This window comes from Stylophora pistillata, chromosome 2 (assembly GCF_964205215.1).
Source record: "Stylophora pistillata chromosome 2, jaStyPist1.2, whole genome shotgun sequence".
Classification (NCBI taxonomy): Eukaryota; Metazoa; Cnidaria; class Anthozoa; order Scleractinia; family Pocilloporidae; genus Stylophora; species Stylophora pistillata.
In genome coordinates this window covers 22,895,812-22,922,270 of record NC_142520.1, presented here as the reverse complement: position 1 = coordinate 22,922,270, position 26,459 = coordinate 22,895,812, and the positions used below count along the sequence as shown (strand labels likewise).

Genomic DNA, 26,459 nt, shown 5'->3' with positions numbered 1-26,459 from the left:
CATTAGATGCGGATGTGCTTGCCTCTTTATCCAGTAATCTTCTTTTTTGAGGAGTCTTGTCGAACTTGTTTTTCAGTACAGACAAAAAAAGTGTAGGGTTGGGATATTCTCTAGTAGGCTGTCCATCTACAAAGTGGTTCGCACAGACAAAAGTCCCATTTCCAGGTGAAAAATCATACCGCTTAATCCTGGGACTATAGCATCTTTCCATTTCTGGTGTTTATTCTTGGCTGTGGTAAATTTAAAGAAACGGATCGAACATCATTTTGTCGGATATCTATCGTAGTTACAACCACCAACGCAACAGCGAGCTGTTTTTGGCTTGGCAGTCGACATAAACGCGCCTGAGATTAAAAAAAGTATAAGTAACACTTACATAATCAAAAAATGGAATATGACGAGCAAAAATGTAGAAAACATGCTTGAACATTTTCTCTTTGATGTTTGACACTCTTTCACGTGGTTGATTTGCATATGTCACCTCCATAAAAAGTAAAAAAATCGCAAGAAAGATCGATCTCAGGCAGCTGAAATTTCGTACATACTTCGGCTATATACTTACCTAAAATTTCTGAAAATTTGAAGACCAGAGATTCATCTGACAGGAAGAAAATTAAGGAAATGTAGCTTGCATCCGAGTCACGAGTCAAATTTTTACAGTTAACGTACGAGGCTTGGTAGCCGCGCCTCCCAATGTTTTGCCTGCCCAACAAAATGGCGGCGTATACCGTGATTTGTTGAACTGTACGTTTTCAAAGCGATCGTTGTCGATTTGCGTTGACGATTTTAAAATTGAAGTTCAAATGCACTAGATCTGTATGAAAAAGCTATTTTAATCAGGAGGTTTTATTTCTTCGCGTACTCCGGTTTTCCCCTCACATAAAAAAAAAACAATATTTCAGTTGATTTGTTCTGCTTTAAGTTGATTTGTAGTCTCCCAAATTAGTAGAGCAGTCATGCTCAAATAAATAGCCTTGAGACTCAAATAAAGTGATTGTTGTTATTAGTATTAGTATTTACTTACATGAAATATCATTAAAAGCTAACTTTTTTGACAAGATCTTGTAACATTGTCTTAACATTGTTTTTAATAGATGTAAGAGTGTTGATACCTTAATTAATAATTTTCTGAGATCTTGTCATTTTTTTTATCAATAGAATGCTGCAAACTGACTTTTGATGACAAGATCCTGTAAGGTTTCTTTAAGATCTTACAAGATTTTATCAAGATCTTTTAAGATCTTAAAATGCTACACATTGACTAAATTTGACAAGATCTTGTAAGATTTATTTTAAGATCTTACAAGATTATTATTAAGATCTTTTAAGATCTTAGCAAGTTGGATACTGATTTTTTTTCTGATAAGATCTTGTAAGATTCTCTTAAGATCTTACAAGATATTTTTTAAGATCTTAGAATGTTGAATATTGATTTCTTTGGATAAGATCTTGTAAGATCCTCTTAAGATCTTACAAGATTTTTACCAAGATTTTTTAAGATCTTAAGAGTTAAACAAGATCTTATTAAGATCTTAATCTTAATAAGAATCTTACAAGATTCTTGTAAGATCTTACAAGATCTTAATAAGATTTCCACCTGGGAAATGGTCCAAGAAGGCTAAATGCCTGGCACTGCAAACCTAAAAATAGTATTCCATGTTTGTTTAAAAAATGCAGAGGGATTCTAAAAACTACATCAGACGACAAATTTTCCCAAATCAAGCACTTTGACATCAGTGATTGCATGGTATGCCCAAATTATGACATTTCTTCAACTAAAAACACCGACAACTTGAAATTTTTGGGATCCCTTGTCAGACTTCGTACGTAAGACAACCACCTAATTAAGTCTCTCAAGGAGTTTGAAAGAAGCTTTCGGCAAGGAGTGGACATCATAATATCCACTTTGTAAAATAAATTATAGTGAAACCGTGAAGGGTAAGATGCTATAAAAACAAAACGTAAACAAAAAATATTCGCTCTGAGTTCCAAGGGGAGCTAGGTCACGCTGAACCGGGGGTTAAATAACGCATTTATTTCAGTTCAGGTCTACTCAACTTTTCGTCAGTTTGTTCCTCCCAAAATTTTCCAACTAATGATAAACGAGGTAGGACACATTTACGTACATCAAATGACGACTGAAACGTTACTTAGCATAAAATGACTGTGCATAACACGTTGACTCGTGTTAACAAAATTTCCTACCTAAAGATAAAACCCAACATTTTTCACTTACGTCAAGATACCTCCAGTTACTGTCCATATAAGACATTCCGAGAGAAAAAAATGCAATTTTAGCGTGCTTAATGTTGCTTTACTTGTTACACTTGTGATAACTGCACATTACAGAACACGGAAAAAATGAGGCCCACTGTAATGAAGTCAGCGGTGCATAGCAGGAAGCAAAATCTGGAACGGGAAATCTGGTGTCGGAAAGCGTGAAGTAAGAACAACGGAATATGCTCTCAGTGTTGCCTTTTATTTAGCTAGCAGGCGTAATTTTGGCGGGCGAGTGCTCAGTGTTATCTTTGACGTTTTACAGCAACGGAAGGCGGACAAAGAAATAAATATTTACAAAAGGGGGCGAGCGAGCGGCGGTCAAAAAGAAAGGGGAGGTCAGTGGGGCAACGAATATTTTTCGCCTTTCCCCATTCCCCACCTCTTTTCCCCACCGTTGACTCTAACTCCAAATCAAATATGGCAAGTTTAATAAACGATCGCACGCTTAATTCGCCCTAATAAGATGCTTGCACTAGAGCCTTTACTATTTTATTTATTTGCTACTATTATTATTTTGTTTTATATTCCCAATTTTGTCAACTATGAACCTCTATTTTTCGGAAAAAGTGTCCTGTTGAATACTCTGTTGCCTCGCAATTATGACAATTGACGTTTGCTTTGGAGGTTAAGCGGTGGTCCCGCGCCAGGAGCAGTTGGAGGGTTTGGTGGTGGGGGAGAGGGATCAGAAGAATATGGTGTATGAGGCAGAGGTGGTGGGTGCTCAGGGGAGGCAGTGGAACCCATGAAAAACAACCTGGAGTGAGAGCAAGCTCTCATTGCAGTGGCAAAGATTGCTCAGGTATAATTGGAGGAAACTCGAATGATGATGGTCTTGTACAAATTGCCGAATCGCTAGGCTTATTCCTAGGGTGGGGTCGAAGTCGTTGGCCGAGGGCGATACTCAACAAAGAGGGCGCAGTTTGTCCAAAAGGCTCACCGAAAGTGTATTTGTCGAAACAACTTCGCTCAGCGTTTTACAGCAAACAAATTGTTAGGGATAATCGAATTAAGACTGAGTGAAAGTTTCATCGATTAATTCAAATGTAAACAAATACTTTTTTAACTTTCCGAAATACTTTTTGTTTTACTTTCTGCTGAGGTTCTTGACCGCAATATAAAAATACAAACAGCATCCCTTTGTGTGAAGAGACCCTTAGGGTTTTTGTTTGTTTGTTTGTTTGTTTGTTTTAATCTCTTATTGGTTAGCTGGTGAAGCTTATTATCCTTATGTGATAGGCATGTCAAGTCGGCGAATGATAAATTAAAGCGCGAAACTTCTGATGGTGAGGAATTTTTTCTTTTTTTTTTCTTAAGATGGTTCTAGCTAGCCAAGAGTTAATTAAGATATCAAAAGGAAGTAAAGACAGCAGAGTGACAATAACTCTCAAAAAAGAAACAACAACTTTGAGTTTAAATTTGCAAGACATGTTTCGACATTCTCATGTCATCTTCAGTTGCAAATGAGCATTTAACTGTTGTACATTTGAATTTAAATTAGGGTACGTTACAAACTACGTGTCAGTGCTTACGTTACATTTGAATGTTAAAAACGCGAAAGATGTAAATAGCGCGCGCTTGACTAGATCAAAATAAATGGATAAATAAAAAATAAATAAATAAATGTAATAATAATAAAAATAAATTAAAAGACCAAGGAACAACATCATTAAAAGGAAAGAGACAGTTCTAGATGTTTCAATTGCTGATTAAGGATAGGTTTTTCCCACTTAATATGCAATGCCTCTTTGATCTTAATTTGGTATTTTGAAGCGGCAGAATCTAAGATCGTGAAACATTCAGTATCACAAGAGTCAAGACAGGCCCTTGATGATTGCAGGTGCTTGTAAATATGCGAAGTTTTGTCCGACAAGGGGTGCTCAAGAACTCGTGTACAAATGTGGCGAGTGGTCTCACCAATATAACTGACATTACAGCCAGCACATGAAAATTTATATATGACACGCGAACGTAGACCCAGCGGTACTGAATCTTTCACACTGAACATGTTTCTGAGTTTAAACGTACTGAAGACTAACTTAATATTTAAATCAGCTCTACAATAACGTTTGAGTAGTTGTCTTAACTTAGTCTGAGCGATGTTCGAAAACCGACCAACATAGGGAAGTTTATAATAGTGCGCAGAAGGTTTACCGGAGTTAGAAGAGGCGTTCTGCCCAGTAGGAGGATTCTTTTTCTTCGCTAGATACCTGTAAATGATCTTGTCTATGACCAAAGATGGAAAAAATTTTTTCCGTAGCAAGAAAATAAGTTTCTTGACATCTAGATGAAAACCAACCCAGGAATTATTGATCTTATATGTTCTGTCAATCAACGTTCTGACTAAACCTAATTTGTAAATCAAAGGGGCGAAGCTGAAATAATTAGTAAGAAGGCCAGTAAACGCAATCATTAAGGGCCTGTCTTGACTCTTGTGATACTGAATGTTTCACGATCTTAGATTCTGCCGCTTCAAAATACCAAATTAAGATCAAAGAGGCATTGCATATTAAGTGGGAAAAACCTATCCTTAATCAGCAATTGAAACATCTAGAACTGTCTCTTTCCTTTTAATGATGTTGTTCCTTGGTCTTTTAATTTATTTTTATTATTATTACATTTACTTATTTATTTTTTATTTATCCATTTATTTTGATCTAGTCAAGCGCGCGCTATTTACATCTTTCGCGTTTTTAACATTCAAATGTAACGTAAGCACTGACACGTAGTTTGTAACGTACCCTAATTTAAATTCAAATGTACAACAGTTAAATGCTCATTTGCAACTGAAGATGACATGAGAATGTCGAAACATGTCTTGCAAATTTAAACTCAAAGTTGTTGTTTCTTTTTTAATTAAGATATCAAATTTTTCATTGTTAAATTCATATAGATCAAAATAGGTTACGCTTTGCACCCAATGTGGAGATTTTTTAGAGCATTTTAAAATACGTGGTAAGTTGCAGATACTAACGAAGGAGTAGTAACGTAAATGATAATGGTAGTGGTAATGACATATATTCAAACTCAGTCCGCCGTTGTTTCAGTTTTTTCGTTTTATTGAAGGAGTAACTGATGTAGAAAAAAAATTCTCAACCATGGGAAAATATCATTTATCTTTATTTTTGAGATCTGTTTTAAAAAATAAGAACAACTAAATGATACAATAATATTTGACGTGGAAAATATCTGCGTCAATGATGGGATCATCTGGGTTTATAAATTGAACACTGGTGCGAACAAATGAAAATGTCGGTTGCTGAATAATTTTCACTGCAGCATTTTATCGATTGTCCAGTCATTCCAGTTATTTTTCCATGAAGTTATCAGCGCTTCCTTCAAAACTAAACTGTAAATTTACTTTTCTATTTTTGTTGGACGTGTGTCTTTAACAAATTACGTGACGGAAATTCTTGTCTTTACTTTGAATTTATTATTAAAAACTGCAATTAAACAACAGCTGTAAAAACCTTAGCTTTTCTGTAGATTAATTTTCTGCTGCTTACGTGGATAAATTCGATCGGGCAAAGTGTAAAAGTGAAAAAGGGACAATCGATTTTCAGGTACTTAATGTAGTAGCTTTGCTGCTTTCCCATCTTCTTGTAGTTAATTATTTTATCCCTCTTGCGGTAAAAATCTTTTATTTCTTCTGTGTATCGCAAAATAACTTCCTTGCTGCTGCAGATGTCGATCCTGTTGATGATGTTGTGTTTGTTTGTATCTTAACCGAATATTTATTCTACACTATTTATTTCTGAAAGGTATACTTTGTTGTACAATTCGTTTTATTTTCTCAACAATGCACTTGCTGCGACGTGGTTTCAAAAGAAAGGATAATGAAATGATTGCAACATGGTACTTCTGTAAAACTGATCAGAATTTAATTTTTCTCCATGAACATTACCATAATAATGCGTAAATTACTGACGAGAAATTAAACAAGAACGACAATCAATTCGTTAAAATGTTCAAATGCTTAGATACACATGGAGATGTAATGGTAAGATCGTAGGACTCAGGAAAAACTCTACATGAGACTGTCTTCTTTGTATTGATGTTTTACATTTAAACATTAAGTAAAAAGGCGGAGAACAATTAATAAGACGCGAAATGTAAATGTTTGAGAGCGGGAATTTTTTTCCTTTCTGTGAGCTAAGAGTTGGGATATTATCAACTTTTTCAGTGTTAAATTTCGATAGAACAACCTGGGTTACGCTTTGCACCCAATGAGGAATTTTAAAATTATTTAAAAACACGTGGTTTGCTACGAATAAGAACATAGGAGCAGTAAATGATAATGATAATGGTTATGATAATTATTCAAATTCACTCCACCGTTGTTTCCCTCTTTTGTTTTGTTGAGGGGGTATTCACCTATGTACAAAATTATTTTCAACCAAACGAAAATATCATTTATTTTTTAGATATGTTCAAAAATATAAAAAGAACTAAGTTTGTGTGTCATTGATGGAATCATCTATATTTATAAATTGAGTTCTGATGTTAACTAATGAAAACGTCGGCTGCTGAATAATAGACATCTTTCGATATGGTCATTAGGTATCAAATTTGTGTTTAAAAGTCTTCATTTTTCTGCAGCATTTCATCAATTGTCCAGTTATTCCAGTTATTTTTTCATGTGATAATTAGCGCTTCCTTCCAAACCAAAGTAAATTTTCTTTTCTATTTTAGTTGGACGTGTGAGTTTAACGAATTACGTGATGGAAATTCTTGTCTTAACCTTCAATTTATTAAAAAACAAAAAACAAAAAAACAAAAGAACAATTAACAACAACTGTAGAATCCTTTGCTTTTCTCTCGATTCATTCTCCGCTATCTATTTGGATAAATGCGTTAAGACTCTTGCATGGAAATGCATGGAAATTGAGCGGTAAGATCTTCGGACTCTTAAGTGGAAAAATCTGCATAAGAGCGTCCTCCCTGAATTAGTGTTTTTCATTTAAAACGCATACCGTAACTACAGAAAAAAAAAAAAAGAAGAAAATTTGGCGGCTAACATATTGAGCCAATAATTTTAAAGTAAAATTAATTGACAAATGTCAGATCAGAGATAAGAAGCAGTCAGTTTGTGAACGATGAAAAATATAATTGTAGGGTGAGGGAATTTTCGTATGAGAGCGAGAAAAAAAAACCTATACAACTCAGTTTGAGTGTTCCAAAATTTCTAAATGCAACACTACATTTCCTGTTCAGAAGCTGCAAAACACCAGGCGGAAAGTGAGAAGCAGTTTATTTGTGATGACATCATCTCCATTGTAAATATACTCGAGAACTTGAAAAAGCCGGATTGTTCTCAAATCTGATTTTAATTTTAATTCTGAATGCAAAACGAGACAAAATTAAACACGCTAACTTTACTTCTACAGAAAGCAGACTTAAAACACGTGATGATGATAATTTCAGTGGCTAAGTGGAGTTTCATCCTCTTTTTCTGTAAGAACCACAGCTAAACACGACTGTTGTCTACAGTATAAGCTAAAATGATAGGCATTATGATTTGTTGTCTAATGGGAAGGAACGGAGCCTCATGGGAAGCCGTCGTGGGAGGGGAGGAAGGGTAACTTGTTTGGAGAGGTCAGGGAAAGGGCGAGCAAAAGGAGGAAAAGAGGAAAGGAAGAGAGGAGAGTGGGGCGGAGTGGGGACTCAAGGGTATGCTATTTAATTGTTATGTTATGTTCATCAATAAACCACTTTCCTTTATCCTCTAAAACACTTCACTTAAGGAAAACTTACTTGTAAACGAAAATCATTCGGAAGTTTCATAGTTGGAGGGGGGAGCTCATTTTTGCAGAAGCTAGCTGGATCTTAATCAGATTATCGAACTCAAGCCCTGAAGAGGAATTCTTTTCGGCTTTTGGGTAAATGCTCTAAGGAACGACCAACTTGCGAATTTTATTTAACATTTGTCCTGTATTAAATACTTTTAAGTTGTACGGTTACCCTCGCAGTATGTTTGGGAATGGTACGATCCTGAATTTGCTGTTAATGTTTGGAATCGTCAGGGCATATGTAGGAGGTTCTTTTCCTGCTCGTTTGCGTACGTATGTAGTGGACTGTGCAGAATACTACAACATAAGATCTTTTCAATAGAGTGGGGTCTAACTAGTGGTTTTAGAGTGCTTGTACACTGAGAGAAGACCTTGGGACTAACATGGCGTAACTTGACATGTGGAACTCCTCTTTAGACTTTCTCTTTCTCTGGGTCGATATCATTTAACATTTATTTGTGGTGTCTATCACTTTTTTGTTGTTGTTGTAAACTGAGAAATTTACTTGTCGCATTTGTTACAGTTTTGTTGGAGTATCCTCAACAGGCCCAAGGATGGAAAAGAGTTCCCTGGTTTTGGGATTCATATGGTCTTTCAGTTCCAAAAGGAAAATACGTGGAACTAAACCTTACCATACACAGCTTGCCACGTGTTTCGGAACCTTGTGTTCAGGGTTATTATCTTGAGATCCGTGATGGAATTAGTCAGTCAGCCAGTGTTCTTGGCGTGTTCTGTGGATATCACAAAACCATTGTAGTGCGATCCAGTGGACGATACATGTGGTTAAGACTTTTCCCTTCCTGGAAGTATGATTTTAGAGCATACTACAGGGCAAGATCCTTCAATGAAACAGGTGTGATGTTCTTTTGCAATTTTCTCTATAAGGCACACGGTTAAAAGCTTTAAATTCAACTGGAATGTCACGATATAGATCAAATTATATTCAGGAAATGTAACGATGGCCCAGCAGCATGTTGCAGTATTTATTAGATTATCAAGTATCTTTATGATTATGATTAAGTTCAGATGGAAAGCGCGCTCTCGTTGGTTGAAAAAACCTGCTCTCCCTGTGATTAAAACACGGAGCAGAGCAAAAGCTGTCTCGCCATCTGCCAATTTTTACTATATCTTGTTTTTAGTCTATTAATGAAAATGAAATTTCGGAATAAGCAAGCCGGCAAGTAACGATGGAAAAGCCAAAAAAAAAATTGTAAACATGCCAGGCGCCGTGATTTGCATTCCTATGACGTGAGCAAAGACGAAAACCCTTAAACAGAAAACGAAATGGACAGTCTCAGTTTTAAAGGTTTTCACACTCAGTTCGATCGTAAGCGGCTGATGTACGGTAATAAAAATCAAACACTGCTAACACCCATACTACATACATAGTTTCGTGTTAGAAAAATAAACCGGAATAAAACTGGAGTGATTCAAAACATAAACAGACTGGCAGACATGTTAAAATTGATGCAAATCATGTCGTTATCAGAGCGACTGCGATCATGCTGGGGTTGATCGCAGCTAGCTCATCACGGCAGTCTCTGATAATCGCAGTGCAGCAAGCCTCAGAGATTACATCGCCCGCCCTTCGAGTGAAATGAACTAATAGCCTGCTCTGATATCGTTTCTGCTGCTACATGTAAGGGTGGAAGGCCATATCAATCTCAGTAGCTGAGTTTTATGGCGCTGTCACCCAGAGCAATCTTCATGTTCCTGTAAATTCGGCTGCCGCTCACCCATAGACTTGCAAAACTATTTCAGGTTGTGAACTATTGCAGATTGTGAACTTTGATGGTTTGACATTTTGACAGCTTAAGAGCGAATTTTTGAGTTGACCGAGTGAAAATCGAAAAATATTGTACACGGTCGAAAATTAAAAAAAATTATATTTCTCGCAGAGACACCTTAAAGTGAACTTAGAAATTTAGACTTGCTTCTTTCTAGATTATTCACGAAACCTGAAACGGGCGTTGGTAGCCGTAAAATGGCGGAAATCAGTGCCTCGGATATAAGCAAATGAGCTTTGTTCATAATAAACGCAAATTAAAGAAAGCAAGCTCGTACCAGTTTGATATTTTTGTTTAGGAAGGATTGAGGTGTAACTCAAGTCTTAAACGGGACCATTTCATTTAATTTGGAGCTCATGGAACGCTTTTTAAAATAACCAATATTTCAATATTTCACCAATATATTCCGGCAGACTTTCAAAAATTGTTTTCCCTATGTGGTATGACTTGGAATCAATGCATGTTCGGCTCATAATAAGTGGAGATTGGTTTGTTTTACGAGATGTAAAATCAGTTTACTGCTTTTCATTTCCGTTCGGAAAAACCAGCCTGAACTTTGTGAAAATCGTAACATCGTTATTCACGTTACGACATACTCTCATTGGGTACCCCGTGGTTAAATCCAGAATTCTGAGCACATTTTAGCGGCTAGCACCGCGTTTGATTAGGAAATTAAAACGGTAGGCTAGCCTCGCATAGCTAACGACTACAGATTGGTTTTTATCAGCATGACTACCGTTTCTTTTCAATTTTAATTTTATTTCCGGTTTTACGGTACGTTCGTGTCACGTGACAATCTCGGGTGGGATTGCACATGCTTTGAGATTTTTTTGGGGAGAGTTTTATCTTCGCGTAGTTGTTTTGGTCTGCAAAACACTTCTTTAACGTGAGTTGTCAGCGTGATTGTATTGCGATCGTTATTGCGATTTTTCTTTCTTTTCTTTTATCTTGTAACGCTACACATGGATTAAAGGCGAAAGCTACATTCCGTACTTTCGTTTCTAATTCTCGTCCATTTCCCATTGCGCAATTGTTCACAACAACACTAACTTAAGCTAGCGGAGAACGTCTGTTTTTCTTTGCATGTAACCGAACTCACTTAAATTTGAAGAAATTTTTAGGGTTAAATTTATTTTAATTGTGGACTTAAAAGACGACAATTTATACTAATAGGTAGAATGTTCTTTGTCGAAGACGTTGAAGACGGGAATCAGTCTGATACTACTCCAGATTTAACATACTCAAGCGTTTGTCACGCAAGACAGAAACTATTTCAGTCGAAAAAACACCTTTTATTGTTTTCGGCCAAGAAAATAACACTCTTGATTAACTTGCTGATTAGATGGTATAGAACATGTGTTTTGGAAGAGTGTTTCAAACGATACATCGGCGTTATATTCTGTGGTATTATTTTAACATCGGTGATAAATCGTTCAGCTCCTCGCGAATCACCGTTTCTGTGAGTGATATATCGCTTGAGCTCAGCGATATATCGTCCCACGTAAGGTAATCCGGGATCCGGAATCCAGGTAAATTTGGTCTCTGGAATCCGGAATCCATGGCTTTGGAATCCAGAATCCAGCGAATGGAATCCGGAATCCAACCATCATTGTAATCCACAATCCAGGTTTCTGTAATCCAGTCTGTTATGATGGTTCCAGGGCCTCTTATCGGTCTTTATCGGACACCCTTTCGACCGGGCTTTTCGACTTTTTTTGCCGTTGCCCTTTTGTAGTCGGAGGTTTAGATTCTTTTCCTGCTTGGGTGCAATTGGAACTAATTGTTGGATTTTAGGTAACTTCAAAGAATAATAACATAAAGTATCCTTATTCTTGGACGTAGTGTCAATATAATTTGAATATATCAACAAAGTCATTTGAAATGGTAAATTGGCCACCGTAACGATTACGGAAGCTGACGTTTAGAGCGTTAGCCCCTCGTCGGAGCGAACAGTAGTGTCAGTAGTCGAGGTGGTTGCAGTTACTGGCTTCTTTCATGTAAATGTCATTAGTATCACTCAAAGAATTACATGTTGCCTTTGGTGTCGACGTGATCTCTTTTTCATTCAGTCCAGAATAAATCAGTCAAAATGAGACATCTCGAGAGATCACATGGGATATTTTTCTCAATCGATCGTTATCAATCTTTGCCAGCATAGAGAAGCGCAAGCCGAAAGCATGAGCCGGAAAGGTACGTAGTCTATAAATTCTGTGTTTGTGACTTTGTGATGGTTGGAAATGTTTTGGCGGCGTGGTTTTGAATAGATCATCGCGTGTGAAACAGAAATAACTTCGAGCAGCTATTATCTGTCTGTTTCCATCGTGATCAGAATCATGAGCTAACTATCTTACAAATTGAAGTATAGGAGTCCAAGAAAGAAAGAGAGAAAAAAGGAGAAAGAAAAGAAAAGTTCAAGGTCTGTGGAGTTGTTGTTGTTTGTTCTGTTGGTGTTCTATGATCAACAAGCGGTGGTTGTGCGAACACTTATTACTGAAGCGTTTCTGTGATCAAAATTGTATTCGAAGGTGACGGCGTTTCCATACCTATCACATAAATTATAATTAAATCGAGCAGTTCATCAATGAAACGAACATACTGCCTAACTGTCTAAGGTTCGAGGTTCGAGGGATTCATGTCGAGCGCGAAGGTAAAATTGTCGAGGGTCGGGGTACCTCTTTTTTTTATTGATAAAGAAAAATTAACTTTGGGCGTGGAATGCTATTTCAAAGGGATGCGAGCAGACCACGACATGCCTACAGTGGCTAACTACGCTTACAGAAGAGCGTGCTGCGTGGATAACGATATGCTGCGCATTTATCAGAAGGATTTCTTATACTTCACTGGGCCCGATTCATGTTATCCAGAGAAAATTATCAAAGGCGAACCCCCAAATATCAAGAGGCGACCAAACAAGCAGTCAGCAATCACTGAAGGAATAGGTAGCAAAGAGGAAGACTCAAGGTGAGAGACTGTGATGCGAGAATCTGCTGGGGAGTATGAAAGAGGCGTAAGACAGGAAAATATCCGCTCAAAAACGAGAGAGCTAACTGGCACCCTTCGTTATGCACCTAGTATGTGTCCCACTACCATCACAGCCTCGTTAGAGGAAAGCGAACACGTAACAACAGCCTGCCGAGTCGTGGATGATAATGTGGCACTGCGGAGTACGGCTGTACAGGTGCAAACCATTTACCAGGAAGACAACATATTGGTAGTAAGACACAACAGTGAAGAAAGATCTCACCTTTCTGGCTAGCAGTTCTTCTGGAGGATGTACATATAGAAGTGAATGGTGGAAATTTTGTGCAGCAAATAGTATTCCTAAAGTGGCTAAACCAGACAAGTGATTGACTAACATACACCTCTAGTGATGTCTGTAATGGGAATTCCCCAAGTGCATTCTAACCCAAGTACTCGACTTTTCTTCCGATGGATCAGACATCATTTTAACAACAGAGAAGGATTAACAGGCTGTAGAATTGCTAATGGAGACTATGGTGATGTTGATGACAATGAGAATGAAACTGCAGGATGAAGGGAGAAGTATCCCTCCCGATAAGACTGCCGGGAGTTAGTTTATCAGGACGGAGAACGACACGGTTTATTCCAAGATAAATGTTTTCTGTTGCGTGCGTAGCTGGTATTATAGTAATTGGACTATCTTCACGCTATTTGTTGCTAAGCTGTAACTGAAGTGTAACATTTCTGTGTGGCAATTAAACAATTCGGAGACGAATTATGTTTGAACATGAAAAGCACTGATTTTGGCAATGTGTACCGTGCCTCTTTTTTCTTGTTGACGCTGTTGTTATTATTAAAATTAGAATAGCCCTTCCATATTAGTATTTCCACAACGATGTTGACTCAACTGACTTCGGAAACCGCTCATATATTCACAATCCTTTCGGGTTAGGAAAATATTTATATTTTCTATTTATATTTTATATAAGACAATGTACACTTCCCGTAAAAAAAGAAAAAGCTTTTTTTGTGAAAACCAAGTACAAAGGGAAAGTAGTATTTTGAAATCTGGAATCCAGCCACTTATGGAATCCGAAATCCACAAATGTGGAATCCGGAATCCACAGACAGGAAATCCGGAATCCACAGTGTGGAATCCGGAATCCAAGACTCTCTTGGATTACCTTACATGGGGCAAGATATATCTCTCCAGTTCAGCGATATATCGTTTTCGCCTCCCTGATACATCGTTTACATTCAACGAGATGCTGCCGCCTAACGATATCTCGTTTACACTGGGCGATATATCATTTGCGGTCGGCGAGAAATCACCACCGCTACGCGCTAGATCGGCGAGGCGACATTGGACTGCTCGGCGAATTCTCCATCAGACTGATACTGTATTTGTAGTAAGCATAGTGTGTGATTCTATCCAAATGTCTGTCTCTTAAGTATAAAATCAAATTTTGTGACGACAGAGTAGTCAGCAGGTCATTAGCACATGAGTGAAAAGTCAAGGTTCGAAGTTAAATGTAAAATGAGAAGTCCACGCTTCCGCGTTCTCATTGCTGTCAACTAATAGGAGAAGCCGTCACAGGTCGTTTCCGACTAACGCTTCAATTCGATCGACTGCCGACCGTGTTTGAAAAACTTTGAAATCCATTGTAAAACTGTACGAGGACCTCCCCCCAACTCCTTGAAAACCCCTATGATAACTATTTTTGATGGAAAATTAGTAGACTCAGTTGTGAGTGAATGAAGACTCTGTGGCACAATTTTTTTCGGTGACTAAAGATGACATCGTTAGACGGAGGGATAACGAAACTATTGCGCTAGAATAAAAAAATTATGCGCCGATTAATTGAATGGAATAGCATCGACACGGCCTTCCCCCGGGAATTTAACTTTTGAAGATTGGTTCCCGCCCCACTTGGACAAAATCACGTTCAACTGCCCTTCCCAAGTTCCAGTTTTTGTGGGTCTCGATGAGGTTAACTGTTGGCCGTAAATCGGCAAAAAAAATCAGCCGTTAGGTATAAAAATTGACATATTTTAACTGCAAGTCATAAAAAGAGAAGCTAACCGTAAAAAAATTAAGCATTAGCATAATAAAATTGCCAACATTTTAACCCTTAGCTTATTATGTCTCGTGTTTCTCCCTACACTTCTTTCGTGCTCTAGCCTTTTCCTGCGTACTCTAAAACAGAACATAGCACAGTCAGGGGTTTTCTATTTGTTAAATCAAAATAGACAGACTAACAGCCATAGATAGACATGGAGAAATAGACAGAGGAAGAGAACGATAAAAGTTCTTCGTGACTGCCGTCAAAAAAATTAAAAAAAAAATTAAAAAAAAAATTATGAATTGTTCTCAAATTGCAATGACATTTTCAAAATTGTACGCACGATGTTTTGAATTTACGTATCATGCCTACAGTTTGCTCATTCTGTACGGTACAGATTAATCTAACAGTTACTTTCCCTAAAAGAATTTTTTTTATCAATTACTTTATGCAGTCACACCAACCATGAAAGAAGTACTCAAGACACAGGCTGTATTTTTGAACAGAAATTCCACCTTGTGGTGCCCGGTGGAAGGTGCGCCGGCTCCATACGTTGTATGGAAGAAAAATGGTGTTGTTGTACAAAATAGTACCAGTGTAAGATATCAGTTTCTTGTAGCTGCAGAAAATAATGCGAATTACAGCTGCGAGATACGAAGAAATGAAAAGATATCAAGGAGAGAAATCAGCCTCACCATTGAAAGTAAGCATTTTGCTTACATCAGTATGATATAAACTATTGATTGTATTACCTTAACCTAGCATCGTGTTAAATTTCTAATTATCTCTCCTCCCCGGGTCGTTGCCCGTGATGTAGTCGCTCTCGGCCTCAAGCTGCCCTGGTCCTCCAGACTACGATAAATCAGGAACTTGTAAATGATATTATGTTAATTAGTTATTCGATAGGACCATACTTTCTTTGATTAAATCTGTTCTTGGTTGCCCCTTAGTTTATTATGGCATTATATTGCCAACTGGCCTGCCTCCCTTCAGTTGGGTTCAGATGTTTAATTTAAAGGCACTGATTTTATCGCATCCACATCTCACGAGCTAGAGCCTGAGATCTGTTTATCATAGTTATTCGATGTTCTTTTGCCTCTTAAGAACCTCTCTGTATTGCCGTATACTTTGAGGAGAATGCTGTTTTGAATTCTGTCTACCCTAAAGGTTAACTGATTTAAGAGGTTGTTTTCTCGAACGAGGAGAAAAGGGAAACCGAGTAAAGACAAAGAAAATTCCCTTAGTTATACGCCTATCTGTTTTTCCCATATGATTAATCCGTACCTATATGATTAACCCATACCTATTATGAAGCGAATACTTCACGTTAAAGGGATTTCGATATCTTCTTCTCTCGTTCTTCTCCATCATGAACCATCGACTGTTTTGGTTGTTTAATTTTTAGGCTAGCATTTTCGTAGTGTTTGTCTTTCTTTGTAGACTATCTCCCTTTTGTCTAAGAGCAAGTTTTCCTCGATTTTAAATTAATTTCTTTTACCATTGCAATGCAAACTCTGTGATTATGCTAATCGCGCCTTCTTAAGCCATCAACTTTGTTGAACGGTCCTTTATGTCTAAAATCCAGAGTGCCCAGGTCCTTGTGAGTGCAATATTTTAAAGGGAATGAACAACAATCTGCTGCGGGTGAACTGTAAAGGGAAAGAATTGATGTCCCTTCCATGGAAAACTCCCCTCGCCACAGCAAACTTGTGAGTATAAATGAGAGATATCGAATGTTTAGGTGCCTTGTTAGTTGTAGAGTAAAGTGTAGATTATGGTGCAAGTGAGTGTCATTCTTCATTTAACTGAGTTGTAACTATTTCTAGATCCAGGGCCGTAGCTAGCATGAGGCGAGACGAGGTAATTGCCTCGTCTTAATTTTGGCCTATTTTAATTTTTTTCTTAAAGATTGACTTTTCTGAAGAAAAATGCCACGGAAAATCCTTAAAAGAGCATTTCTAAACCTCTATATTTCAAAGTTTTCTGGGGGGCATGCCCCCCAGACCCCTCTATCGGCTCGCGCCTTCGGCGCTCAAAAATTTCTCTGTCTTGTCCTGAAGCCTGGCTGCAACCCTGAGATCAGTTTAAATATATCTGTTTCACATAATTTTAACTGCATCGTAATAGGGACTGATAATGAATTGTTCAATGGATAAAAAAAAAAGAGTATATTGTCATCAGTTTTGAAAACTGTACTTATTAAACACAGTTGTAATAATCTCTTAAGATGGACTTGAGTGACAATCAGCTAAACGACTTGTCACAAGACATTTTCAGGAATAATACTCACCTGGGTTGGCTGCGAGCTAAGAATAAACAGATCTATATTGTGTATACTGTTAAGTGCAATGATATTGTAACAGATAATGGCAATGATATCTTGAATAACAAATAACAGTAAAAGTAATCAGCTTTGAAAACCATGATTTCGTAACAAAGACTTGAGTAACAACCAGCTGAACTACTTGCAACCAGATGTTTGAAGGAATAATACTCAGCTGTGGCAGCTGTAAGCTGATTTTAAACAAATCTTATGTTCTGTATACTTTACTAGGCGCAACGATGTGGTAACAGGGCGGACTAACAATGATATGCTGAATAATAAATAAATAACATATCAGTTCATTAGCTTTGAAAACCGTGCTTATTCAACACAGCTGTAATGCATTATGCACGATCCTCGCAGTAGATAGCGCTATTTAGGCAATAGCGAAAATTAGACTTGAAAAAAATCAGGCCTGTACGGGATTCGAACCACTGACCTGATTTATCACTTTCACGGGTTTATTACGAATCAACTTAACGGCCTGCTCTCAGTTGGCTTGTTAGCTCAATTGGTAGAGCGCTGTATTAGTATCGCAGAGGTCAGTGGTTCGAATCCCATACAGGCCTGATTTTCGCTATTGCCTAAATAGCGCTGTCTACTGCGAGGATCGTACATCATACGTATCTAATACCGCAGTTCAAAATATATGAACTTCATATATTTCATTGTAACAGTTGTAATGATTTATTATTAGGGACTTGAGTAACAATCACTTGAACGACTTGTCATCAGACATTTTCAGGAACAATATTCACCTGCAATGGCTGTAAGCTGAGATTAATTTCCATATCTCATCGATTGTGAACAGCTTCGCATTACAACATATGCCTATTGAACACATATGTGGCAAAATCTGAATTAGGACTTGAGTGACAACCAACTAAAGGACTTTCCGTTGGAAAAATCCAGGAGAAGTAATCAATTGGGATTGTTCTAAGACGCTTTTCTTTAATCCATTTATTCTTAACAGCATACTTCATCAGCATTATAACCCGTACGTGTTAAACACGGTTGCAACATTTCTTGAGGCGGTGTTGAGTACACTATCAGCTGTACAAGTTTCCTATAGAGATATTTCAGCTCAATAAACTGGAGGTTGGGGTTTAAACAAATCAATTTTCTTTTTCAAGAATTACACACGCTGAGATTATTTATTTCTGAAAGTTATCATTTCCAAACTAATCTTTAACCAGGAGTCTAACCTCAAGAAGGCACCAAGTTAAGTAGTTGTGGGTGTCAAAGAAGAGCCCACCTGTAGCCATACCCTCCCTCCCCCTCCTACGAAAACCTGACACAAATCGTGTTCCGTGATGTCACTCTTTTGAAAGAAAGTGTATAATGATTCCTTTGTTATTGGTTAACCTGATCGTTCAGTACTTTCGTAAATTCTAATTGACTAGAGTTGGTAGTTTTCTTTCATACTGACGAATGATATTGTAAAGAGAAAGCCTTCGTGATCAACTTTACTGACAATAGCGATCGACCACGAGGTTTTTAAGAAAATTTTGTGCGACTTGCGGGAAAGAGAACTTTCAAGAAGAAAGTAGAAAGCCATATATATTTTTTTCGAAGGTAACGATGTCTCCGTTTTGTTACCATCTAGCTATGGAAAATCTTCAATATATCAGGCCGCGCCAGTAACCGATCGCCTCTCCTTTCTGGAAGAATCGATTCACCCTATTTCTTGCGCCTTTCGTTAAAGCTCTCATGGAAGACCAGTTGTACTATCTCAATAGACCTGGGTCAAGAGAATTATTCGCCCTCGACTGTCGGTCTCTTTGCGAACAGCAATGCAAACCTAATAAAGCTAATTGTTACTTGCAGCGATCCTTTAGACTGAAACACGAGTCGCTCTTTCTTAACACTTGCTCTTAAAGAGATTCCGCGGCAAATGATCCAGCGTTTTCAACAACCGTGACTCTGAACATAAATGTAAGCAGAGACTGCGTGAACTTTGAGATCTTTTTTCATAAGCGCGAAGCCAATCGAACATTGTTCTTTTCGTACTCTATACCAAAATCACTCATAATCATTTTCTATTTCCTTAAAGCAAAGTATGGATTTGAACGCAGGCACTGAATAGCAAATTCACCCGAAAAAAATGGAAAATGACTTCACTTCAGTGTTGTTGATTTCCTGGATTACCTTTCACTCTAGCACGTGCCACTTCGCAAAAAATGTTATCAAATTACTACTCACTAATTTATGCGAAAATATGTAGTACATAATTTTGTATAGATTAGAGCATAGTTAGTAGAGGGGACTGGTTAGGAAGGTCGGTGAACTTCAAAAGAGGAGGTTATTGTTCGATTTTTTAGAAATCACGTGACCAATACCGTGCACAGCACAGGATTCAACTGAGATGTGGCGCCGGTTGTCACTTGAGTACGGTACGCTGTCTTGTGTTCTTTTCGGTGTTATTATGATAAAAAAAGAAAAAACAGTTGTGAATCGTAATAAAGCTACTCTAGATTAAGTTTAAAATGCCTGGCGATAATTGTTCCGTGGTTGGCTGTGGATCGTGCAGGCGATCGAAAGGTATAGGCATTTGGAAACTTCCCGCTCCGAGGAACGAAGTATACAAAAAGTGGAGAGCAGACTGGCTGAATGAACTCACAAAATCAAGAGAAGTAGACAAAGATTTCCAGAAACAAATTGACAGCGATAGAGTCTTTACATGCGAGAAGCATTTCGCTCTTGATGATATAGAAATTGGTAAGTATTCAGACTAAAGCTTGTGTGTGTATGGTGCTTACCAGTGTGGAATGTAGGATTTTTGTGCGCGGCACAGCACAACCGAAGGTGTATGTGTAGTTAGTAGTTAGTAGAGGGGATTATAAACATCAGATGTGTGTTTATAACTTGGAACTGACGATGTTTACTTTTGTGTTCCGTGATGGCAACACATGTCTTGTACTAACCAAAGCTCTTCCGCCTTTCTTACTGATAGATAAATTATTTAACTTTGCTTTTAGTCGTGTCTTCAAAGATGACCAAGAAAAGACCGAAGTTTGGTTCTCTACCGACTCTAAATATGCCCCAAAAAAGCCACCAAAAGGAAAAGCTAGCGCCACGAAGACTGCTATCGATCGTGAAGGACTTGCCTGAAACCAAAAGAAAGAATGCTTGTTATAGTAACTTTGTAGAACTTTGTAAACGAGTTCATCCTTTGAAAACCCTCAGTGACTGGTCAGTTCAAGAGTTAAATGACAGAATATTGCTGAGAAAGATAAAAAACACCTTTTTGTTGCCAGAAGTTGAGATCATGATAGATGACAGTTTGGGATACACAATTTCAATTTTTGGATGGCTCATACCTGAAGACCATGAACTGTATTCTAGATATTTAAGATCAGTCAGTAATATCACAGTTTCTGACCTTGTGAAAGATGTTGAAAGCCACTCCATATGTCCTGGAGTAATTCCACATGAACTATCCAATGCTGTAATACCCCACATCATCCCGAAATCTGTCGATCCACTATTCGACGATAGTTCATTTCCACACCAGCAGTATTGGAGAATGAGAGGATGTGAAATTTTAACAGAGGATGAGGGCCAGCAGTGTGCTGGTTGCTATGGATATTCACATGAGTCTCGGCTAAAAGAAAGGGCCAAGCAGAACAAACTAGCTAAGCCAGCGCATCTCAATACCCCAGTCTCTAAGACATCTCCAGAACGATTAAAACTGACTTTGCAGATGCAAAGATTGAAATGTGCAACCCTTGAAAAGAAACTTCAAGAAATGAAACTTGAAATCGAGAAATCAAGTGTTGAGATTGATCATGAACTCAGTAAAGACATGACTGATATACTTGGTCAGGCAGAGATCACACCATTCATGAGCCTATTTTGGCAACAACAAAAGAAACTCCACAACAGCACATCAACTGGTGTCAGATATCACCCAATGATAATTCGTTATTGTTTGTCATTGGCAGCCAAATCACCATCTTGCTACGAGGAAATAAGAAAAAGTGGGATACTAGTACTGCCAAGCCAAAGAACACTGCGGGATTATAGAAACTTTATTAGACCCAAAAGGGGCTTTCACGAGAATGTGTTTGAAGAACTGAAAGCATTAACAGACAAGTACTTTGATGTGCAACGATATGTTGTCGTGCTATTTGACGAAATGAAAATCATGTCAAATCTTGTTTTTGATAAGGTCACAGGCGAATTGATTGGATATGTGGATCTTGGTGACCCTGATGTCAACTTTGGAGCTCTGGAAAAACTTGATGAGGTTGCAACTCATGCTCTTGCTTTCCTCATCAGAGGTGTTTGTACAGAGTTGAAGTTCTGCTTGGCCCACTTTTCTACCAATGGAGCTACTTCTGCCCAGATAATGCCATTGTTCTGGGAGGCTGTTGCTATTTTGGAGTTAACCTGTAACCTCTGGGTTATTGCTTCTACTTCAGATGGAGCCACACCAAATAGAAGATTCTACCGAATGCATAAGAGTCTTGATGGAAATGCTGACAAGGATGTGTGCTATCGCACAATCAATTTGTTTGCACCACAGAGGTTTATATACTTCTTCTCAGATGCCCCTCATCTTGTAAAGACCACAAGAAACTGTCTGTATCATTCTGGATCTGGTACTTGTACCAGGTATGAGTTTACAAAACAATTTCAAGATAAAAAGCAAAAGGAATTTTACTGTGCAGGTGGAGAGCTGTTGGCCTTTGCTGTCCCAGTAACAATAGGGGCAGCAGTTACGTCCAACAGCCAATAGAATGGTTATGATCAGGGCCCAGTTGTTCAAAGGCCGATTAGCTCTAACCCAGGGTTAAATTTTAATCCAGGTTTCTAAATTTCTCTAATCAAAAGCCATTTTGGGATAATTTAAATTGCCAAATGGGCAATCTTATATCCGTAACTGTTATTGGGACAGCAAAGGACAGCAGCTGTCCATCTACACACAAGAAATCCCATCTGCTTATTATCTTGCATTTATATATGTTTTACATTTTGCTGTTAATAACTCCTTATATGATATTGTAAGTTGGCAATGATTTGCTGCATACATATTAATGTTGACTGATTATTGTTTCCAGGTATATGTGGAATGATGGTCACTACTTATTATGGCAGCACATCACCCAAATCTTTTATCAAGATGCAGAGAATGGCTTGAAGTTGCTTCCTAGAATTACATATGAACATGTTAAGCTGAATTCGTACTCCAGCATGCGTGTCAGCCTGGCAGCTCAAGTGCTAAGTGCATCAATGGCAGCTGTTTTAAGATCATTTGGCCCTCCTGGTACAGCAGGTACAGCGAAGCTTTGTGAAATGTTTGACTCTTTCTTTGATTGCTTAAATGTACGCAGTAAAATTGAACATCAGAGGAAGAGAAAACCTTTCCTTGCTCCTTACACATCCACTGATGATCCAAGATTCCCTTGGCTTGAAGATGAGTTCCTTGGATATCTTAAGCAGTGGAAAGAATGCACACTCAACCGACCTGGGAATTTCACAGCCAATGCCAGAAATAGAATGTTTATATCTTGGCAGACATACGAGGGTCTACAGATTACATCCTATTCAGTTGTGGAAGCAACCAAGTTTCTTCTTAATGAGGGTGTTGAATATGTCTTAACTGAAAGATTCTGTCAAGATCCCATAGAAGAATATTTTGGCAGTCAAAGAAAACATGGAAGAAGATGTGACAATCCAGACATCAGAATGTTTGGGTACAATGACAACAACATTCGAATACAGCGATCTATATCATGCCAGTCTGGCAATACCAGGGGAAGGAAAGACAAAAGCAAGGCATGGGTCAATGTGACTGATGACCCTCCTCCCAAAAGAAAAAAACAGTGAGATTTTTAGAGAGTGATTGTCATATGACTGTGAAAAAATAGGCAAACTCTTTGATAGTCTGTAGAAAAAATAAGCCCATTTTTTTCTTTTATCTTTGAATTTCAACTTTTACAAACTGATTGGTCTATTTTCTCATGCCTATAATATTATGGAAATCACACTGTCTAAATGCATTGATTCTGATTTAAAGCCACAGCTACAGGAGTACTTCTCAGATCGAAACAAAGAGTAAACACACAAGTAGTACTGAACCTGTTCTTTACTTAATAGATAAAGATTTTGTCTTTCTTATCATGTTTCTAATGTTCTTTTCGTGCATTTTTGCACCAAAGAGTTTATAGTTTCTAACTGAAATTTTTTTTGATCCACGTATAAGGCCCCCCCCCCCCCCGAGCTTATAAGCCCTGAGCTTATAGGCAGAGAAATATGGTATGTATGTTGAAGTTGTCCTAAATAATAAATGATAATTACTAAAAGCAATTCAGTCTAATTTTGCCTTAGTTCCTGTGGAGGGTCTAATGATGTCTTTGCGAAGTGCTTTTGATTTAAGCTGTTTTAGTTTTATCTTGTGTTTCTGTATTATGTCCTTTGCAAAAGAAAATGAGCAAACTTTTACTTCTGTTTCATAGCAGAAGGGTCTTCTAATTTCCCAGCCTTAAGTACAGACATGCTTGCTCAGTTTCTAATAATTTCTTTACAATTGCATGCTTGTTGTAAAGCTTGTGGAGTACAGAACCTCCAATGTACTGTAGTCCAGCTTTTTCTTTATCGGACAGTTTAGTCAATGAAACACACGTATGACTTGCAAGTAATTTCTCTTCAGCACTATGTGCAAGCATGCTGTCAGCAACCTTAGTTGAAAGTAGGGTAGCAGCATTCCTTGATAATCCTTCAAAATGCTTCGCAGAATGCAAAGCAATATTTGATTAAAAAGCAGCATAAAATCTCTCAACGTTTCCAGAGTTGACTTAACGGTTATATAAGTTCTGAATTTCAAAGAATTCTGATGTTATGTTGCAGTTGTAGGACTTGATTCTTTTTTCAGCTGTGGGTACATTTTGCAGTCGCACAATTTTAATTTGGCTTTCTCGACAATCCTTGAATAAGTTTCGACTGTTAAATAGCTCTGTCGTTTCCCTTGGTCTTCCTTTTCGATAACTTTGTGCTTTACAGTTATGTGGCGTTTCAGTCCACTCTTGCTCTTGCATTTCTTGTGGCAATGTTGACATACAATGCTTTCGAGTTGAACCTGTCATCGGTGCAAACAAAAAGTTCGCGTTGATAGCGTTTAGTTAAGAGTTAGCTTTCATTTATAAAAATAAGGATACAATCCAAGCACAATCAACAAAGTGGTCAATAATAATAAAATTGCTGATTAAGATAAGTATTTCGCACTTAGTTCGCAATAAAAAGACGGTTTCAAGCTTGAGCACAAATCAGAATTGATCGAGTGACGGGTGATCTTTTCCTTGCTTACGCTAAAACATTTAATTTTGAGCAGACTTAAACTCTTACTTCATCGGCAGCTTCTTCAAAGTGTTAATCGATTTCTTCTTCATCTAAAATTTCTAAGACAGCGTCGAAATCGTCTCCCAACAAAAATAAAGCGATCATGTCAGCCATGTTTATCTTGATGTGTGCACGGTACTGGTCACTTGATGGTACGGTTCAACCTCAAAAGCGAAACAATAGGCCGGCCCTTTGAAGTTAGCCGGCTTTCCAAACCAGTCCCCTCTACTAACTATGATTAGAGTGACGTTACAGAACATGATTTGTGTCCGGGTTTCGTAGACGTTTTCTCTCTTCCGTTACTCTTCGGAGAAAGATTTATCAATGGCGATACAATTCTTCGTTATATCTATTCTTTTGTAAGAAGTAGGACTTGCTCAAAAATTAATTTCTATCCCGTTTTATCTTCTTATTAAATTTTCTTTCAAAACTATAAAATGCCACGATTTTTTTATGCCAGATACTTGAGCCAAAACAAGCTAAAGAGCCCACCACGAGGCATTTTAAGTGGCAATACCAAGCTCACGGGCCTGTAAGTTACCACCGCTCATTAATAACCTGAATTTCATGGGTGACAGAAAAGATCAGAGAAAATTGATATTTCCAATAAACTGAATCTTTTATCGAATATTCTCTGTAGCTGAAAGGGACAAGAGGACTTTGTTCGAAGTTCTAAATATATCCTTTGTGCATGTGATGCAAATATTAACTTCGGGTATTAGAGGTATAGCTCACTGCGATGCTGTTCGCTCTAGAAGGTCACAGTTGTATCCTTAAGAATTTTTATAAAGCATATTGTAAAACCAAAGTACAAGTGTATCGGATGCAATGGTGACCTCCACGAACACTCCTCTTACAGTGGATGCTATTTTGAATTAGAACATAGCTAGCAGAGTCGCGCAATCAAATTCATTATACGTAAGCGTGCTCAAAATCCCGATAGTGCACGCTGATAGCGTCAGCAAATCGGACTTCGCCAGAAAAATTTTTTTCGCGCGAGCGGCCATTGCTAGTGCGGGGAAAAACAATACATTTCGCGACAATAATGGATACAAACAGAAACTCGGCCTGCTATTCCGAAAACGAAGACAATGTTTCGACCTTTTCCCATGGGCTAGAGTTCTTAAATGAGGCAGAAAAAGAGAAAAACAAAGGAAAAGGAGACTCGGCATCAGCGCCGTCACGATTCGCTTCAACTGATATTGTTGTCCGTTTTTCGCGTCGCATTTGATGTACAATTCCACCGGCTATGTTCTAAAACAATTGGTTCATGCTTTCAGCTGTGCACTATCGAGTTATGGAGCACGTGGGAAGTTTGGAGAGCACGAAAGAAGCTAGAGTTGCCCTCGGCTATCGCCTCGGGCAACTCTTACGCTTCTTTTGTGCTCTCCAAACTTCCCGCGTGCTCCATAACTCGATAGTGCACGCTAAAGCATGAACCAATTGGTAATTCCTATCTACATACAGTTATACGCTTTATCTTTAAAAAATAATGTTATTTTGCGTCAGAAAAAAACCTATCATCTTCAATAAGATGATTACGAAAAACTCATTACGACCTTGAAATCCTTTCATCTGAACATTAGAAATAGGTTGACCAATGGCTTACTGTTTTAACAGACTAAAACGAAATATGAGTAAAATGGAATAATTGTTGCCAGGTTTACCCCAGAAGGTCTTAACGGGGAGATAGCTTTTGCGGCTACCATTTGACCTTTCGTACGGGTAATGGTTACTTTTTTTTTTTTTCTTTCTGTTCACCGCGCTTAACGGAGATGCCAAATATATATATATATATATATATATATATATATATATATATATATTATATATATATAATTTTTTGGAAGCTAAAGATTTATTATCATTGTTATGAAACACCTTTACCCGCTCCTTTTAACCATGACAGTCAAGCAAG

The 26,459-nt window shown here is 37.9% G+C and overlaps 3 protein-coding genes, 2 long non-coding RNA genes and 1 pseudogene across 10 annotated transcripts in view; 3 read left to right on the top strand and 3 right to left on the bottom strand.

The window, feature by feature from the left end:
* LOC148737848 (uncharacterized) overlaps positions 1 to 1,599 on the bottom strand; it is a 4,934-nt gene extending 3,335 nt beyond the window's left edge. The window contains exons 1-2 of one of the 6 annotated variants that reach the window (XR_015996434.1): positions 563 to 1,599; positions 23 to 230 (exon numbers count right to left, since the gene is read on the bottom strand). This is a non-coding gene — a long non-coding RNA (uncharacterized LOC148737848). Of the gene's footprint in view, positions 1 to 22; positions 345 to 562 lie in introns of all 6 variants that reach the window. The other 5 variants (XR_015996429.1, XR_015996431.1, XR_015996432.1 and 2 more) reach the window with 5 other exon arrangements.
* Positions 1 to 2,364, bottom strand: part of LOC148737847 (tetratricopeptide repeat protein 38-like) — a 12,270-nt gene extending 9,906 nt beyond the window's left edge. The window contains exon 1 of the mRNA XM_088748167.1: positions 2,237 to 2,364. Within this exon, the coding sequence (XP_088604293.1) occupies positions 2,237 to 2,272 (36 nt within the window). The 5' untranslated portion in view covers positions 2,273 to 2,364. The remainder of the gene's footprint in view (positions 1 to 2,236) is intronic.
* A 2,569-nt stretch (positions 2,365 to 4,933) lies between these two features.
* LOC111346779 (uncharacterized) lies at positions 4,934 to 25,077 on the top strand. Its single transcript, XM_088749346.1, has 7 exons — positions 4,934 to 5,840; positions 7,665 to 7,731; positions 8,590 to 8,919; positions 15,332 to 15,580; positions 16,463 to 16,586; positions 17,898 to 17,969; positions 25,002 to 25,077. The coding sequence occupies exons 2-7, from the start codon at positions 7,686 to 7,688 to the stop codon at positions 25,075 to 25,077; spliced, it is 897 nt and encodes a 298-aa protein (XP_088605472.1). The 5' UTR covers positions 4,934 to 5,840; positions 7,665 to 7,685.
* On the top strand, positions 12,486 to 13,706 carry LOC148737846 (uncharacterized; annotated as a pseudogene).
* LOC111346781 (uncharacterized) lies at positions 19,452 to 23,512 on the top strand. The gene is made up of 3 exons (XM_022954050.2): positions 19,452 to 19,918; positions 20,179 to 21,817; positions 22,264 to 23,512. The coding sequence occupies exons 1-3, from the start codon at positions 19,687 to 19,689 to the stop codon at positions 23,030 to 23,032; spliced, it is 2,640 nt and encodes an 879-aa protein (XP_022809785.2). The 5' UTR covers positions 19,452 to 19,686; the 3' UTR covers positions 23,033 to 23,512.
* LOC148737845 (uncharacterized) lies at positions 23,089 to 24,990 on the bottom strand. Its single transcript, XR_015996678.1, has 2 exons — positions 24,548 to 24,990; positions 23,089 to 24,281 (listed from the first exon to the last, which is right to left on the bottom strand). It is a non-coding gene; the product is annotated as an uncharacterized LOC148737845 (long non-coding RNA).
* Positions 25,078 to 26,459: the final 1,382 nt, after the last annotated feature.

Coding starts and splice junctions, on each gene's coding strand:
- LOC111346781 (XM_022954050.2), top strand. CDS start 19,687: ATGCCTGGCGATAATTGTTCCGTGGTTGGCTGTGGATCGTGCAGGCGA. Junction 19,919..20,178: donor TCTTGATGATATAGAAATTG/GTAAGTATTCAG, acceptor CTTTGCTTTTAG/TCGTGTCTTCAAAGATGACC. Junction 21,818..22,263: donor GGATCTGGTACTTGTACCAG/GTATGAGTTTAC, acceptor TATTGTTTCCAG/GTATATGTGGAATGATGGTC.
- LOC111346779 (XM_088749346.1), top strand. CDS start 7,686: ATGATGATAATTTCAGTGGCTAAGTGGAGTTTCATCCTCTTTTTCT. Junction 7,732..8,589: donor GAGTTTCATCCTCTTTTTCT/GTAAGAACCACA, acceptor CATTTGTTACAG/TTTTGTTGGAGTATCCTCAA. Junction 8,920..15,331: donor AAGATCCTTCAATGAAACAG/GTGTGATGTTCT, acceptor TACTTTATGCAG/TCACACCAACCATGAAAGAA.